This window comes from Primulina tabacum, chromosome 2 (genome assembly GCF_025594145.1).
Source record: "Primulina tabacum isolate GXHZ01 chromosome 2, ASM2559414v2, whole genome shotgun sequence".
NCBI lineage: Eukaryota > Viridiplantae > Streptophyta > Magnoliopsida > Lamiales > Gesneriaceae > Primulina > Primulina tabacum.
Genome location: NC_134551.1, coordinates 2815781 through 2833468, shown reverse-complemented (window position 1 = coordinate 2833468; position 17688 = coordinate 2815781). Strand labels below are relative to the sequence as shown.

General features: G+C 34.5%; 3 protein-coding genes across 5 annotated transcripts; all 3 read left to right on the top strand.

The window, feature by feature from the left end:
- The first annotated feature begins 1000 nt into the window (after positions 1-1000).
- LOC142525050 (ATPase GET3C-like) lies at positions 1001-2212 on the top strand. Of its 2 annotated transcripts, XM_075629227.1 has the most exons (4): positions 1001-1139; positions 1220-1344; positions 1474-1628; positions 1704-2212. In XM_075629227.1, the coding sequence occupies exons 1-3, from the start codon at positions 1085-1087 to the stop codon at positions 1609-1611; spliced, it is 318 nt and encodes a 105-aa protein (XP_075485342.1). In that variant the 5' UTR covers positions 1001-1084; the 3' UTR covers positions 1612-1628; positions 1704-2212. The 2 variants fall into 2 exon arrangements, with proteins under 2 accessions (XP_075485342.1, XP_075485335.1); XM_075629220.1 differs by having other exon boundaries at positions 1474-2198.
- Positions 2213-4679: 2467 nt separating this feature from the next.
- LOC142525033 (OVARIAN TUMOR DOMAIN-containing deubiquitinating enzyme 12-like) lies at positions 4680-9814 on the top strand. 2 transcript variants are annotated; one of them, XM_075629213.1, is made up of 13 exons: positions 4680-4909; positions 5011-5133; positions 5678-6051; positions 6176-6348; positions 7063-7136; positions 7644-7698; positions 7790-7864; positions 7963-8036; positions 8118-8166; positions 8986-9070; positions 9230-9286; positions 9543-9638; positions 9756-9814. In XM_075629213.1, the coding sequence occupies exons 3-12, from the start codon at positions 5712-5714 to the stop codon at positions 9629-9631; spliced, it is 1071 nt and encodes a 356-aa protein (XP_075485328.1). In that variant the 5' UTR covers positions 4680-4909; positions 5011-5133; positions 5678-5711; the 3' UTR covers positions 9632-9638; positions 9756-9814. The 2 variants fall into 2 exon arrangements, with proteins under 2 accessions (XP_075485328.1, XP_075485320.1); XM_075629205.1 differs by lacking the exon at positions 5011-5133 and having other exon boundaries at positions 4681-4909.
- Positions 9815-15094: 5280 nt separating this feature from the next.
- LOC142525028 (high-affinity nitrate transporter 2.1-like) lies at positions 15095-16947 on the top strand. Its single transcript, XM_075629200.1, has one exon. It carries the CDS (start codon positions 15141-15143, stop codon positions 16722-16724), a length of 1584 nt encoding a protein of 527 aa, XP_075485315.1. The 5' UTR covers positions 15095-15140; the 3' UTR covers positions 16725-16947.
- Positions 16948-17688: the final 741 nt, after the last annotated feature.

The following is a 17688-nucleotide window of genomic DNA, read 5'->3' as shown; positions in this document are numbered from 1 at the left end:
AATTAATATCCAGGGTGTACATATCCATGCTGCTCAAGTTTCAGGGAACCTGTTTTAAAAAACAAACATCTAAGATCATATTTCCAGGGTGTCATTTCCATGTGGGTCAAGTTTCAGGAAACATGTTTTAAAAAATAAACATCTAAGATCATATTAATGAATAGAGTTGGCCACTAGGAGTTTTGAACTCTTGACCTTCTGGCTCAGTTCAGTGTAAACACTGGTCTCAAAGGTCTGAGTTATAGGAGGAAGCTGAACGATAGTTTAATATTTTAAAAATTATCTTACTTTAGCTTTGAAGGAATTTGTCCACCTGGTGCTTGTGGGTTTTAGTTTTCATGTTTACCTTTAACTAAGTATTTTGTGCAATGAGATTTGATTATGTATTTCTATATTAATTTTTCTTTCATGACTAGTTGGGAGAACTCAAACTTGGAGAGCTGTTGGACGCTCCTCCACCTGGTTTCGATGAGGCTTTTGCAATTGCCAACACATGTTTTGCAAATTGCTGTGTCTTTATTTAATCTGTTTGAAATTTTGTATTTCAAGAAATAATTGTTGAGGTTTCAAGCGATTCTACTTTAAATAATTGAAATCCAATATTTCCTTTTATGTTGTAAGAGCCTTAAGTGGATGTGTTTGTTTTCTTTCTAAGTCGGTGTGTTTTACTTTTTCAAACAAACTGCATGAAAATATTGTGTACTTCCACATAAGAGTCTTGACATTTTAACGATTAGCTTTCCTGCTCTGGTTCAGCTAAAGAAGAAAATCACATCAGCTACTGCTGCCCTTAAATCAGTGCTTGGAAAAGGAGAGCCACAACAGGATGCTGTAAGATCAAGTCATTGTGCTTTTACTTGTTTTAATAAGGTTATTGCAGGTGGTTTTCTCATTAAATATTTGAAACTCATGTTTTTCCTTCAGTTCTGCGGACTGACAAGCTAGAGCAACTCAGAGAAAGGATAGCAAAAGTGCGAGATCTTTTCCGCAACTCCGAGACCAGAGTTTGTGATTGTGATGATTCCAACTGCAATAACCTGATGATTTGTATTCTATTGAATTTTCTCATAAAGTTTTAAGCAAAATGGATTTTAGTTTCATGGTTTTTGCTCAAGTACGCTATAACTATCATAAAAGAGGTATGTTAGTTTGCACCAGAAATTAACATTTTTTTCCTTTAAACGTAGAAGAATTTTAAAAAGGGCCATTTTTCATACAGGTTATGACACTCCGTCACGATTGTGTGCATCATTGCTGAAGGAAAAAGTTCCAGTTCGAAGACTTGTCAACCAACTGCTGCCTCAGTCAGCATCTGATTGCAAGTTCTGTGCAATGAAAACCAAGGTAAAATTCGCAGTGACTAATAATATTTTTTTATGTTTCTTGGACCTAGAATTGGTGAAGATACAGGTCAATATGAGCATTCGGGAATCAGTGGCTATTGCAGTGAGATTTGTTATTTGTTGCTTGCAGGATCAGAATCCCGTTCTTGATATGATCCCAAAAGATCCTGAGTTAGCAAAGCTGGCACTAATCCGGTCACACCTGATGGATCTAGAAATAAGGGGCATCCCAGCTCTTAAGTTTATGGGCGATATGGTTCGGAGATGAATCCTTGCTTTCAAAAGGTTACTCATTCAAGTCACTTTTGGGATGTCTCTAAATACGTCATATCAGTTCTAAAACAACTGATATTTTCTGACATTTGCTTCTTTCACAAAATAGGACAGGGAAAGAAGAGCCGTTGGCACGTCTTTCTCATGTTTCAGGCACAAACACGTTGTGCATTACTAAAATATAAACTATCGTCAGTCCATTTTAGCTTGAGTTTTTAAGAAAACCGGTGACTAACACTTAATCTGTGGTAAGAAAACAACAGGAGGAAAGGTAGTCTTTTCAGTTTAGCTTATTGAGTTCGTGTTTGAGACATGAACGACTTCCCATTGGACCAGAAATTTATGGTGTTGGTTACACCGGTCGGTTAACTGTGTCAAGAACTTGTGTTTCACGACGGCGCTAAACTATCTTGTTGTCCTCGACGAGATTCTTTCTGAGTTTAGGTATCCTTCTTCATATGCTAGAGACAACATTTTGATACATTTTCCCATTTTGTTATCTGCCGATCGACTTTACATGAAAATGCAATTACATGATTAATTATAAACATCTAACTAGAGCCAAGGCTCAATATGTATAACGTGATCATGTATTGATCCAATAAAGAAAAATAGCGTGTGATAAAATATTGTATTTAACATTCATAATTTGATATAAAAATATATATAAACTCTATATGGGCACACATATCTTATTGAGTAGGTCTCTTGTGATACGGTCTTACAAATCTTTATCTGTGAGACATGTCAATTCTACCGATATTAACAATAAAAAGTAATACTCTTAGCATAAAAATTAATGTTTTTCATGGATAATCCAAATAAAAGATCTCTCTTACAAAATATGATCCGTGAGATTGTATCACACAAGTTTTTACCTATCTTATTTGGACACATAAAAGTTCATTGCTATTATGGAAGATTTAAAACTTAAAATTTATCTTAGTTGTATATCCATATAACCGAATAATTATTATTGTTTTCCCTAACCAAGAGAGAATGACTCTGAATATGAGATTTCAGTTATAAAATAGAGCCACGAGCGGGGATCGTCACGAGTCGACTGCTCTGTTTTAATGAAACAGAGATTAGTTGAGTTGGTAAGCTCCCGACCAATCGACCCGTTCCGTCTCGTCTCACCTAGTGGTAGGATGCAGCGAGCCGTCTTTGCTCTCGCCTGATGAAGGGTTGCGGTTCGACAAGCTGGAACATCTCTGCGAATAATTGATTAATTGAATCGTAGACTTTGTTTGAAAAAATCGTCAGATGGACACAATCGCATCCAGCTCATCCAGCGTCTCCCAACGCCGACAAAACTGTGACCCCTCCACTTGGCACTAAATTTACGTAGGCCCCATCTTAGATTCCTCTCCGCAGTACACTATTTCTTTTTAAAACAATTATTATTAAATTCTTTTCCGATCAGCAAAATTAGTAATACTTAGCCCCACACTTTATCTACTGCCCATATATATATATATATATACTTTTAAACCAAATCGTCAAAATCAATCTTAATTGTTGTATTTACTCAAAAAATTATAATTTTAATTTCTAAAAATTCACGTGTAGATAACCAACCAAATGAGGTTTTCACGATTAATTCATCTAAAAATAACGAAATAAAATAATTTTTTATTCTATCAAAATAATTTGCAGGTGTGGTACAATTTCACGGACTGACCAAAATTATATATATACGTGAGATCCCCGTACTCAAACATATGATATTATTTTTTAAAATTCAATTTTAATTATAAATTTTATATGTTTTAATCAACAATAATAATAATAATAATAATAAGGGACAAGTGAGAGAGGGTAAAAGGACAACGAAAGGGGAATCGCCGTCAGTTTGATAACAACAGCTTCTGAAAAATGAGAGCAGAGTTTAGATTCCCATTCCATTGTCCGCTTTCTTTGTTTTCTTTTTTCCTTACTCGTCTCCCGATATATACTCTCCCCCCCCCCCACCATTCTAAGTCAAAGTCAATTTACTTTAAATCTATTTCAATCCAAATATATTTTTTATTCCAAAAATAATTAAAATACATTTATGACTCTTTAAATGTGGAAAAATTTAGACTGATCACTTTAATTTCGAGTTAATTTTATGTTTTAGTTTCACTCATCACAAACGATAATCAGAAATTACTTAGTTTTGTGTATAATTAGATTCATAAATGAAACTTAACTTTTATTAGCTAAAATTACTAACTAACCATTTTACATGAAGCAGTGAAAATCAGAGGCCTTAAATAAATATATTTATCAAATTTATTTTAATATGTTGTTATATTTTATTATTTTTGAGTTTTGAAAGTTTTTAAATTAATAAATTTATCTTAGATTCTCAATTCAAAAAATTAAGTGTAGCATGCTCATGTGTGTCCATGCTTTGGATTTTTTGGAACAAAACTTGAATTAAAGTGTCTTTCAATCGTAGGGGCCACCAAAACCGGATTTTATTCTCTATGTAAATCATTATTAAATAATTTCTTACCAATATTCATACACAAATTTTTCGTGAAACTGATAATTTATTTAAGTCATTTATAAAAAATATTAATTTTTATACAAAAAAATATTATATTTTATTATAAATAGGATAGATCAGATAACACAGATACCTCAAATAACGTAGTATCTTATTCGTCACGGATACACGATAGTTTGTGGAGGCCTTTCGTCTGATCACATTCCGGGGAGTTTAGATTTGGACAAAAATTGTGTGAGACGGTCTCACATGTCGTATTTTGTGATACATATATCTTATTTAGGTCATCCATGAAAAAGTATTACTTTTTATTTGGAATATCGGTAGGGTTGATCCGTCTCACAGATAAATATTTGTGAGATCGTCGATAAATATTTGTGAGATCGTCTCACAAGAGACCTACTCTTAGACTTGAGGAAATGAGTCTTGTTCCTCTCTTACATATGTTTTATTATTATATTAGTTATTATTTATTATTATTAATTTCAATTAAAAAAATTAGTATTTTTTTAAATCATATTCCTTCATGCACTATTGAGTTTTCCGTCTTTGTCACTCCCAAACAGATAGATACGTTCACATGAAAACTTTCACGGAGAATCATTCCCATTACTTCTCCATAAATGAATACCAATTATTATCAACCATTCATCTCCCTTTCGATTCCCATCTTCTCACTCTGTGGAGTCCCGAAGCTGCATAATTTGCGTGCATATAACAAGTGTATCTACGTACAACGAGTGTGGTGAGCAAAAACGGCAATTTCAGATATGGTCTAGAGTTTCGAGAACTCAAGGTTGGTTTTTTTTTTTAATTTTCATATAGTGCATGTACGTTGATCTTGTTCTTGTATGTTTATTTGATTTATGTTGATTGATTTGATGCTGTGTACACCAGCGATCGGATGAAATAGTTGGTTTCACGTCCGTACGTTGCTGTTTGATCCGAGTATAGATCAAATGTGCTACGAAATTTCAAAATTGATCCCTTTTTCCCTTTTGAGATTTTGCTTCAAGTCAGGTAAGTTACTAAATTAAATGTAATCAAAGGAGGAGGAGTTTTGAGATTTAGTTTGGGTCGAAATGTTAAGCTTTTTTGGTACTTCACCTTTTTCTTGGTGGACGTGATTTTGCATATAATGAAAGTCATTGGATGATTCTATCATTTCAAGTTCATACTGTTTGGATATTATTGAATGATTCAGAGCAATGGAGTATTTAGCTAGATGGACTTCCGTACGATACTGCTAATAAATGGGTTGCTTTGCAACTATTAACAATTTAACAGTATGCTTTAAATGCTCATGTGCTTCTTTTCTTTATGAATTTTGGGGCCTACGGATACCCATGTTTAATGTTTTTGGCTGAGGTTTTTGTATCAGAGGAATAGATCTAGTCAATGCTCATTTTTATTGCAGTTGTCATGCTGATTTGCAATGTGACCTTTTCCATGTATTTTATATCTACTTAGGTAGTCAATAAAGGACAGTGGTATATGTTGTCTTATCACTCTTGTGGAGATATATGGTGTATTTTCCTGATTAAATCAAGGTTGCTGGATGCAGGCTCATTCTCATTACAAATATTTTATTATTCAAAATGATTACCTATGAACAAGATCCTGATGTTGTCCGTTGGGGTCTTCAGCTGTTCGATGGTGATCCATATTCTAATTGTGGATATTGTGGTTCCCTCGTGCAACATGACGCGGACTATTATCCAGGGTATTACTCAAAAGGATATCACGACAATGCTGACTGCAGTAATGCAGGAAATCGGGAGCTTATAACTGTGAACTGTCTTCATGAAGAATTATCTCAACTTTCAGTAACTGAACCAATCAAGCCTTTCCAAGAAGGAGTACAACTGGCACAAACTTCGTACTGCTCTCAGGATTGGTTTCCTCAATCGTTGGGAAGCTACAACTTCGAAATTGAAAGTACAAGAGATATTCAAAATGTCTACTTTCTTTGTTAATATAGCTGCCCTAATTACCCGATGACTTGTAGAAAAGATTTCATGTCACCCTATTTAGTTGCACTAATTTCTTTTACGACTACTAGGAAATGACAATCACCGTGAAGTAGAAACTGATTTGGGGATTTCGGCTTCATGTTCTAGCCCGGGAGAAGAAACATATTGCGGGGAGGAGTGGTTATACTCATTAGAACTAATGGATGGGTACTCTTTGGATGGTGAAGTGGGAAAAAGACTGAACCAGATGGTTCCTATACCAGTAAGTGTAGCTCTGTTAAAGTATTCTGAATTTATGTGGGAATTCATATTCCTTTTGAGTTGATGAATGTCCGTTTTTGTTTAATGATAAACCTTGAAAATCATGTGACTTGGCAACTTGTTTGACATGATACATTTTATAACATATGGACATTTCGAATTAAACGAGTGTCTTATATGCGGAATGCTTCTTAGGGATGCAGCTTGGTGTTAGTTGCTTCCCCAGTCTTTGACATCTGCAGCAATTTACTTACATCTCGACTGCTCACCTAGGAACTTTATCAGTCAGTCTGAGTTCTTCACATTCTCGTGCACTTTGCTTCAGCTTCGAAGTGTTAGAACGTACAACAAATTTCATTTAGCTTTTCAATTTTGTTATTTATTCTCTATCGTTCGGTGAAGTATGTCAACTTTCTACTGATGGACTGCGCATCTAAAGGCAGTGCATAATTTATACAATAAGTCTAAATTGAAAAAACAAAGCCTTTACTTGAATGGATGTATGTGTTGGTTCAATAATAATGCATTGCTTCTAATCAAGGTATCATTGATGAAAATCTGATCTTAGTCATTAATTTCCTTAGTTTTGTGCCAGGATTTCATTTATGGACCACTCTAAGTCAGATATGCTTGTTCATGCTATGCTTACTTGATTGCAAATACAAAGAACTGGAAACTGATATGTCTCTGTGTTCCCATGGTCACATCTGTGCAGCATATTCCAAGAATTAATGGTGAAATACCCTCCATTGATGAAGCAACTTTAGATCATCAAAGGCTTCTGGACAGGTATTGAGATTTATCACTTAACATGAGGCTCTCATGCACAAAAAAGTACTCTCATGCGCCTAATACTGGATGGATGTGTGCTCAATTTGAATGGTGCTAGAGTTTTCTCTTTCATTTGACCACATCACTACCAAACTCGGCATACAAGTGTTCGCAACAACAGCTTTTGTGCAGGCAGTGTCTTTGAAATGTACATCTGTTTCTTCGATTCTATTTTTTCAAAGACAGAAATGGTTGGTGAAGACTAAATTAGAAATGGGCTGTTTATAAATTTTGATAATACAATTGAGACATTCCTCTTAGCTTTGGTAGGAGATCACAAAGATTATTCTTGATAACACGAGTCTGGTAGAGTGTCTTTGCAGTAGCTTGTTTCTTATTTGCTTGTCAAAGAAAAAAATAGTAAAGTATCTCAGATAACTTATCGGGATGACATTTTTAGGTTACAGATTAATGTTATTCAGTTCGTTTTGCAAATGCTGACGGATGCAATGTTATCTCCGCTAGATTACAGGTGTATGAGCTGGTAGAGTTCAAGGTTCAAGGCGATGGTAACTGCCAGGTCAGTTTCTTCCTTAGCCAATGTTCAGCTACTTTTACGAAGTGGCATTTAGATGCCAGACATGAATAACTGAATGAACTTTTGTCCCCAGTTTCGAGCTCTGTCAGACCAATTTTATCGTACTCCAGAGCATCACAAATTCGTCAGACAACAAGTTGTAAATCAGGTTGGTGCTTTTTGACTACTTGCTTCCTTTCTTCTTGAAACTGTAGTGTGCTTTTGTTTGAAGTGATATTTCATTTGCTGCAACAATTGGACTTCCAGCTAAGGTCTTGCCCAGAGATATACGAGGGATATGTATCCATGGCTTATGAACCCTACCTGAAAAAGATGTCCAAGTATATCTCTGTACATGATATTAGATAACTATCTTCTGTTCCTATTTGACTGACCCCTGACTTTATGCTCATGGATATTAGGAGTGGAGAGTGGGGTGATCACGTCACTCTGCAAGCAGCTGCGGATTCAGTAAGATTTCTTGTTTCTCTTTCCTTGAGTCGTTATTGTCGTGATGCTTTATTCTTAGCATGATACAACATAAAATTTGAATCTGCAAAAAAGTTTACAGAAAATAGTGCCTTTTTCTATCTTGTTAATCACCTTCACGGATGACAAGTTTCCTTGCACTAAACTATTATATGTATGTTTCTGTTTTGAAGAACCTTGCCATGGATGCTAATAAGCTAGCCATATACGCAAGTATTAAAAAAAAAAGTCGTGATGATAATAAGATTAGATTTATCCCAGTTTGGTTTTATGGTGACATGTGAGATTTACTTGATATTCTAGCACATATAAACTGTAAAGAATGGTAAAATAGGAAATACTGAAAAATGCTGTTCTTTTGTTGCCTATTTTACAAATTTACTAAAACGTCCTAGCGTTTGTGATCTAAATGGGAAAATATGTTTATGGGTTATGAATGACAATGGAAACTACAATTTAGGCAGATACCTCCCAACATGGTTATTTAAGTTTGATAGTCTAGACTTACGGGTAAAGGCTTCTTTTTTGTTGTGGTAGGTCCACACTTTTAAGTGAGGACTGCTTCCTGTGTTTTCAGAAATCACAGAAAAAACCTCATTTGAAAAAGGGAAAAAAAGCATAAATCTCCCTGTATTTTTAAAAACGATGCGAAAAAGTTCCATAAATCATTGAAGAATACGTACCTTTTTCAAAAACAGGGGACACAATGCAAATTGCCCTGAGGATCTGCAATATCATACATGAGCTAAGGGCGGAAGCCATCTCTCAATTTAGTAATTCACTTGTATTGTTTTGCTGCAGTATGGTGTAAAAATATTTGTGATAACATCGTTCAAGGACACGTGCTACATTGAGATTCTTCCTAGTATCCAAAAGTCTGAAAGAGGTACATTATTCTTATATGAAGTTCCTACATGTGAAATGTATAATTGAGTTTATATTGTTTTGCCCAGGTAGTATCTTCACTATGTTGCAGTATCGATCCTGCCATTGTTTATTTCTTTCATTTTTCAATCTTCTTTTCCGGGTTCTGTTTCTTCTGCAGTTATCTTCTTGAGTTTTTGGGCGGAGGTTCACTACAATTCCATATATCCTGAAGGAGGTAAGTTCCAACTTCATATCAATTCCTGGAAACCAATTTGGACAACCATTTTTATAACACCACCAAGTTCAAAACTGTTATCATGGACTATATATGTCTAGACAGATATCCCATGCAGAAACGGGACTAGAAGTTTAGTTGAGGATGGTTTAATATACTTTGAAAGATAAAAGTTTGTGCGTGCTATTTGAAATTCTTTTGTATTTGAGGAAGTCCGACAGCTCTCATAGTCACTGGTCCACCCTTTTTCTTCCAGACTGCCCAATATTTAGGACAAAAAAGAAGAAGAAATGGCAGTCAGATCAACATGAACATTTGGAGTTATCAGATGATTATAGCAATTGATCGAATGGTAATTTCTAGCCCCACACACATTTCATCATCAATTACCCTTTTATTTAATTTCCATTCAGATATTGCTCTAATTCTTGATTTCTATAATATCATTCTAATCTATTCCGTTGAACAGGTCACAAATCCAAAGCCATTAACGACCTGTTAATCTACAATCTGTAGTCTGTCCTGTCTGGAGCAGCAACTTGACCTTATTCTTTCCGAATAAATTAATTCTTGGAACATGGAAATTTCCTCCATCTTTTCTGCTTGTATATCAAGCCAATATTTTGCATTGGATCTTCTCTTAGAACGTTTTGTTTGTACCAAATTCGTATTCTTTTGATGCATAAAAAGGGGGCAATAATTCAGATGATATGGTTATAAAATTTTGAGGGTCAAGACTCGATATTTTAAAGACCAACCCCTGAAATATAAATGTATAAAATTTAAATTAAGGACGTTTGTTAAAATATATCTTGCTAGTAGCAAGAGGGGTGAATCGAGCACATTCTCAGTTTGGAATTAGAAACGTTGATGATATTTATGGGTTTTGCTTCCATCTGCGAACAAAGCAAGTCTGATGGGCCATTTGCATGAGTTTAGCATAAACACTATGTTTTGGTTGAGGCGTTGTTGGAAGAGGTCAACCAAAATTTGACATAAGTTTAGCATAATCACCATGTTTTGGGTAAGGAGTTCTTTAGGAAAGAATATACTTGCAGCAGCCACAAATGTTTGAGGCCAGAAGTGAAACACCACTGGTATTCTTGTTGAACAAGTCACTCTAATGACCTAAAACAAGCATCAAGGTAGTGGTACAAACGATTTCATGACAAGTCATAAATTGATCCGAAACAAATATATATGACTGGTGAGTGTAACACAAGAAGCCAAAATCTGATAAAACCATGTACCTATTGCTATATGTGGATGAAGGGGCTTTTACTATCAAGTTTTTGATCATGTGGTCGACCATCGACTTATTTTCAACAAGCTGTTGATTAGTTGCTTCTATATTAATTTATCCCTGGACTGGTGTCCCTACCCGTACTTGAAAATTAAATAATATAATGGAAATTATATTATTTAATTTTGTCAAATTATTGTTGCATGTATATATAATTACCAAGTGTTTAGCAACCTTTTGCAGAAAAGTCAAATTTATGTGTGCAAACTTGCGTACAAGCAAAATATAGTAAATGGATATTTGTGTTAAATGCAAGTACACAAATTTAATATTTATCAAGGTTTCATAATGCTAAAAGAACCTTTTTAGTTCAAAAATATTACAGAAAAAATTATTATATTTAATAAAATAAAATATTATAATTTTAGCTTGTTTCTAAAATCATTTGAAATTATTTCCTTGAAAAAACCTTGAGCTCATAAATTCCCCTCCAATATAAAATTTATGTATTTAGTGTTAAATTTACTGTATTTATACATTACTTTATCTGTTATTTGGCTTGATATAATCAAAATTATATTAAAAATCAAAATGTTTTTTTATGCTCAAGTGTCGATTGATCATGTTTAAGCTTGTAATGCTTAATGTCATCTTGACCTCGACGTTTTATCTCGTTTTTTTTTTATTTCCAGAAGCTTGATTCATGAAACCCCTAAAAAGTTTTGTGTGTTGAATACTTCCGTTTCATGTTGTGTTAGGTGCAGGGGTGGTATATCGTATCATAACATACCGAAAATTATATACTATACATCGTACCGAAAATTACGGCATAAGAAAATTCATATCGATACTGTACCGAAATTCGGTACGTATAACAAGTATACCAATTATACCGAAATTGTACGGTATACCAAAAATTTCGGTACAGTATCGGTATATACCGTTTTATATCGAAAAAACCTTATATTTTTAAAATTTTATAAATTTATTGTTTTAAATATTATATATATTTTCGGTATTTCGATATTCTGGTATATATCGAAATTTTCAAATTGCATACTGTTAACGTACGGAAAAATTCGGTATTGTTACCGTACCATATCGAAATCTTCGATATACCGAAAATTCGATATTTTTTCGATACAATAATCTCGGTATACCGAAATTTTGATATTTTTTCTCACCCATAATCAGATGTTATAACATCGTACCAAACATTTAAGTCTGGAAACACACCATCACTTTATTACACAGTATTTTTATGTCATACAACAACCCTTCAAATTTTATTATTATTTTTGTGCATTTGGGAGAAAAACAACAGTACCCTCGTTCAAACCATCTGTACGTAAGCGACAAGAGTACACTCCAAGTAAAAATTAATATTTAATATATAAATGATTATTAATCAAAAAGTCAACTCATTAAAATTAACAGTAATATTGATACGTAATCGCATAATCTTTCACGGGCACTTAAAGTTCTTAATTTAATTTAAGAATATTATGTTTAAATTATTATCAACATAATTTTCGAGATAAAGGGCTAAAAATTATAGTCGAGAGTGAGACTCGTCGACTTCATTTCACGCCTTAAAAAATACACGCGAGTCATGAATGGAAAAAAATGTCGACTTTAACGGTAATTATTAAATATTTTAAACAATCTACTATTACGGCCATGATTATTATTAATTATAGAAAAGATTACGATTTCGTGAAAAACTTGATTATTTGAAAATTCCAATATAGTTTTAAATTGGATAAGCTTGTCTTGATCTGATTCCGAATATATGGTAATATTGCCATTTTTATAAGTGTGGGGGAGACTGAAAAGATTAAAACATACTAAATTTTCTTTCCTAAAAAACATATATTGGAGAACAAAAATTTTCCACAAGCTGTCAAAATATGGTGATTAGCTGATTCACGATTTAAAATACGTGAGTTGCAAGATCATCGTCAACTATAGTGTACCATAGTATTTGACAAACAACATTTTTATTTTTTGTGTGCAAGATCGAGCACTAGCTATAATTTTAACATAGGAAATTCTAAATATAACCCTTATACCAGATTAGCAGTCTAAAACGAAAAACATTGAAAATTGCAAGTTACAAAAATCATCTCCATGTTTGATGGAACTAGTTTGGGTAGAATGATCGATTTTTCCAGAAAGAATTGCATTAATAATCACAGTCTCTACAAATTTTTTTTTTAATCGAGTTATCTTTCTATTTAGTTAATTGTTTCGGTTTTGTTCGATATTTTATTTGACTCAAAAGTAAATAAAAATCTTTCTCGATCAAAATGTTTTCTAGTAACCATACTTATCCTTGGGGAAAAATACAGTTTGGTCATGTAATTTTCAGTTTTTCCATTTGTGGTCATGTTAACAATGAATTTGTATTTTAGTTCTCTAATTTGTATTTATTTTTCGTTTTTGTTCATGATACAATGAATTTTCATTTTTAGCTATATAATATACTTTTTTTTTAACTTTTTTTGGACTGAATTTAAATGACCAAAAATGAAAAACAACATATATTAAGCCACAAAAAATAAAAAACAACACATTTGTTATAAGATTAAAAATGAAAATTCATCGTAATAATATTAAAAATAAAAAAAATATGCAGTTATATAACTAAAAATATAAATTCACCATTAACAAAACAAAAAATGCTAATTACAAAGACAAAAAATTAGCATACCTCGATTTTTTGTCTCTTTTATTACGTCACCGCCTAACTTTTCCAAAGAATCTATCTTACTTTCTACAAGGACTACACTACACTATGTAATAACTCTTTAAAGTTTTAATTTGTTGTCTATTTGATGTCCAATCAATTGAACTTTTTAATATTTTCTTTTAATAATCTAAATATATATAGTGGTTAGAGTTTATATTTGACTTTTTTTATGTTAGTTTTAATTTACTAAAAAATCATTTTATTGAAAAAAATTCATCTTCTCCTCGTATTTGATTGGATTGAGAATACATATAGACGATAAAAATTCAGACCAAAATACATCTTGCATTTATTCACTACGCTTGCTTTGTACCTAATCAGTTCACTTACACACACACATATAACTCATCGTGGGTATCTATGTGAATACAGACTGAGGTAAGTAATATTATGTACATTCAATATGCGAACGTTTATATAGGTGATCACAGTGGATACTCGCAACATCAAAACTCTATTTATAGATATATGTATGTCTACATACAGGCAAGGCTTTGTTGTATGTGTTAATTATATAAGTGTGTTGTCTATATTAATTAATTAATTATTGTAATGAAACGATTCAATTTTGAATATTCCCTTCAACAGAATGAATCATCTCTTTATCTTCATCCAGCTAATTATCCCATCATCAACACTTATCATGACAAGGATATTTTATAAATATTAAAAAAATCCTCGACTTTTCAATCTTGGAAATAAAATCAAGAAACAAAGACTCCAATAATTCACTGATTTTAATAAAATCCAATTCTAACACGAAGCATAAATTATCATTAATTTTGGAAACAAATCTCTCAAAGAATTTGAAAGGTTAATTTAAAATATTTGATTTATGATTATTTGGTAATGGTGCCCCAAAGTCGCACACATAGCCGACTTTTAACATTTGACCTTGCAATTTGGAGGATTATTTGAAGTTAAATTAGTTCCAATCATAGCTCCCATAGGAGAGGAGAAGGGCCAAATGCCGACTCCAAGCCAACTCACATAGCTACGCTTCATTGACTTACAAGTTACATCACTCAAGTAATCGGGATTTTCATTATCATACGGATATAAAATTTGGTGGACAGATTTTAATATTTTTTATTTTTTAACAAAAAAATATATTTAATTCTTTGCGATTTTGATCTTATATTTGTCAAATTTTGATTTTTGTCATGTATTTTTTAATTTTAATTATTTTTCATCGACAAACACAATCCGACTACATATTTTAGACATGTTTTAAATGATCCTCTGGTCCATTTTTGGAGATATAAATGAGTAAATAAGACTTTGATGTTTTTTTTTAAGTAGACATGCATTACATTGAATTAACACAAAGTAAATGATCGATTACCAAATGGTCGCAACAATGTAATTTAAGCAAAAATTCATGTGAGACGGTATTTTGTGAGACATATATCTTATTTGGGTCATCAATGAAAAAATATTATTTTTTATGCTAAGAGTACTACTTTTTACTTGTGAATATCGGTAGAGTTGACCCGTTTCACAGATAAAAATTCGTGAGATTGTGTCACACGAGACCTGCTCTATATTTTATTTTGATTCTTTAATAAGAAAAACTAAGGGAAAAATATATAGTTAAAGATTCCAGGGTCCCGTTGAATTGGTGAATGATCCTTTGGGATATACGATAAGGTTAACACTTCAGATATGCGGAGAATGGATTCTTCTTAATTAAACAAATCACGGTATTACGTCGTGCAACCATTGGGATACTCCACTGGCTCATCAAAAATGTCAACCCCTCTCACTATATAAATCCTAGCTATAAATTCATAAACCTACACCAGTAATAGTCATTAATTAACCCACTTCAAATTTGGTAACATTTCTTGATAAAAAAAATGGCAGATATTGAAGGGTCTCCCGGAAGCTCCATGCATGGAGTTACCGGCAGGGAGCCTGTGCTCGCATTCTCAGTGGCGTCCCCGATGGTGCCTACTGATACCACGGCCAAGTTCGATTTGCCGGTTGACTCCGAGCACAAGGCCAAGAAATTCAAGCTCTTTTCTTTTGCCAATCCTCACATGAGGACTTTTCACCTGTCCTGGATTTCTTTCTTCACCTGTTTCGTGTCCACATTCGCAGCTGCTCCCCTGGTGCCCATCATCCGGGACAACCTGAACCTGACGAAAGGAGACATCGGAAATGCCGGGGTCGCCTCGGTTTCAGGAAGTATTTTCTCTAGGCTTGTGATGGGTGCGGTCTGCGATCTTCTCGGACCACGTTACGGCTGCGCTTTTCTGGTAATGCTGACTGCCCCGACTGTATTTTGCATGTCTTTCGTCTCATCGGCTGGTGGGTATGTGGCGGTTCGTTTCATGATCGGGTTTTCCCTGGCCACCTTCGTCTCTTGCCAGTACTGGATGAGTACTATGTTCAATACCAAGATTATCGGACTCGTAAATGGGACAGCAGCAGGATGGGGGAACATGGGAGGCGGTGCGACGCAGCTGCTGATGCCTGTGCTGTATGAGATAATCAAGAAGGCGGGATCCACTCCATTTACAGCCTGGAGGATCGCATTCTTCGTTCCAGGGTGGCTTCATGTGATTATGGGTATTTTGGTGATGACTCTGGGCCAAGATTTACCCGATGGAAACCTAAGTACTTTGCAGAAAAGGGGGGAAGTTGCGAAAGATCAATTCTGGAAGGTGTTTCGCTACGCTGTCACCAATTACAGGACCTGGATTTTTGTACTCCTCTATGGATACTCCATGGGAGTTGAGCTGTCCACCGATAATGTCATCGCGGAGTACTTCTACGACAGATTTGACCTACAGCTCCATACTGCCGGAATCATAGCAGCCACATTTGGCATGGCTAACCTGGTCGCTCGCCCATTCGGCGGATATGCATCGGATGTTGCAGCACGAAGATTCGGGATGAGAGGCAGGCTCTGGACCCTATGGACCCTACAAACAATGGGAGGAGTGTTCTGTGCACTTCTAGGAGAGGCAGATTCCCTTTCTGTCGCCATTACTCATATGATCATATTCTCTGTCGGTGCCCAGGCCGCCTGTGGAGCAACTTTCGGTATAGTCCCCTTCATTTCAAGGAGATCATTAGGCATAATATCTGGCATGACAGGAGCTGGAGGAAACTTTGGCTCTGGCTTAACACAACTGCTGTTTTTTACGAGCCACGACACATCAGTAGGGCTCAGAAATATGGGGTTAATGATAATTGCCTGCACTCTTCCCATCGCATTGGTGCACTTCCCACAATGGGGTAGCATGTTTCTTCCAGCTTCGAAGAACGTCAAGCACACCGAAGAAAACTATTATTCGGCGGACTATACCGAGGAGGAGAAGCAGGAAGGGATGCATCAAAATAGTCTGAAATTCGCTGAAAATAGTCGATCTGAAAGGGGGAGACGTGTGGCCTCAGCACCAACACCACCAAACGCTACACCAAACTATGTCTAATGTGTTTTCAACCTGGATTAGTTAACTACGTGCATTGTGAGTGGAATATATATGTTCTCAAGTTTTATTTGTTACTGACATGGAATTATGTTTGATTCCATGATTTATTTTTGTGAGAATAATTACAATATGTCTGCTGCTGGAAACTGGTTTCCAACTATATATCGTTGGAAGCAAATTCTATCAAAATTTTCGTTGTTTACTAACGATCGAGTACGTGAATTCTTTGAATGTAAAATATGTGTTGCGAATAAATTTTGGTCCCTGTTATGATATTTCGGACCAAGTGGATAAAAAATCGATCCCCAAAGTATAACACTAAATGGGAAAATAGTCATTTGAAATTCGCTACACTTCCTAAAAATCGACTGCGGGACAGAATTCTTTGAAACAATATATCGTGGATTTGGTTTATTTTGGTGGATCCTGTGTAACCCTGTAACTTGAAATTATATTTAAGTTGTTAGATTGGTGCCCATTTAGCAAATTTATTAGCTAGATCTTAAGTTAATTATCTGTTTTTTATGAACACCCTAGATCACATGCATGAAGAGTATGATCGCACATAATAAGATGGCGATCATGAAACATATTTTTCGAACATCGCGATGATCTGAAAATGTTTCCAATCATATAATTATCAATTTGGACAGATTATGGATGCTTGCCCCTATTCCAACTCTAGTATCAGGAATCAAACACGGCATTGGCGTGGAGAGACTAATGCGCGCGTATATCCATGCATGCACTTATTGAACAAGTTTCGTTTAACATTATGGCAAGAAATTACTAAATGGTTAATCAAATATAGAATTCGAAATTTCTTTCTTTCAATAGAGCAACATTAGTCCTTCGGCTTTGAGACATAACGGTTACCATGTTTATTTATTTTTTTAGTTGGGCGATTCGGTCCAGAGCTCGCGATATTTCGTTCCAAACTTGAGACTAGATGTACAAGTCGTCG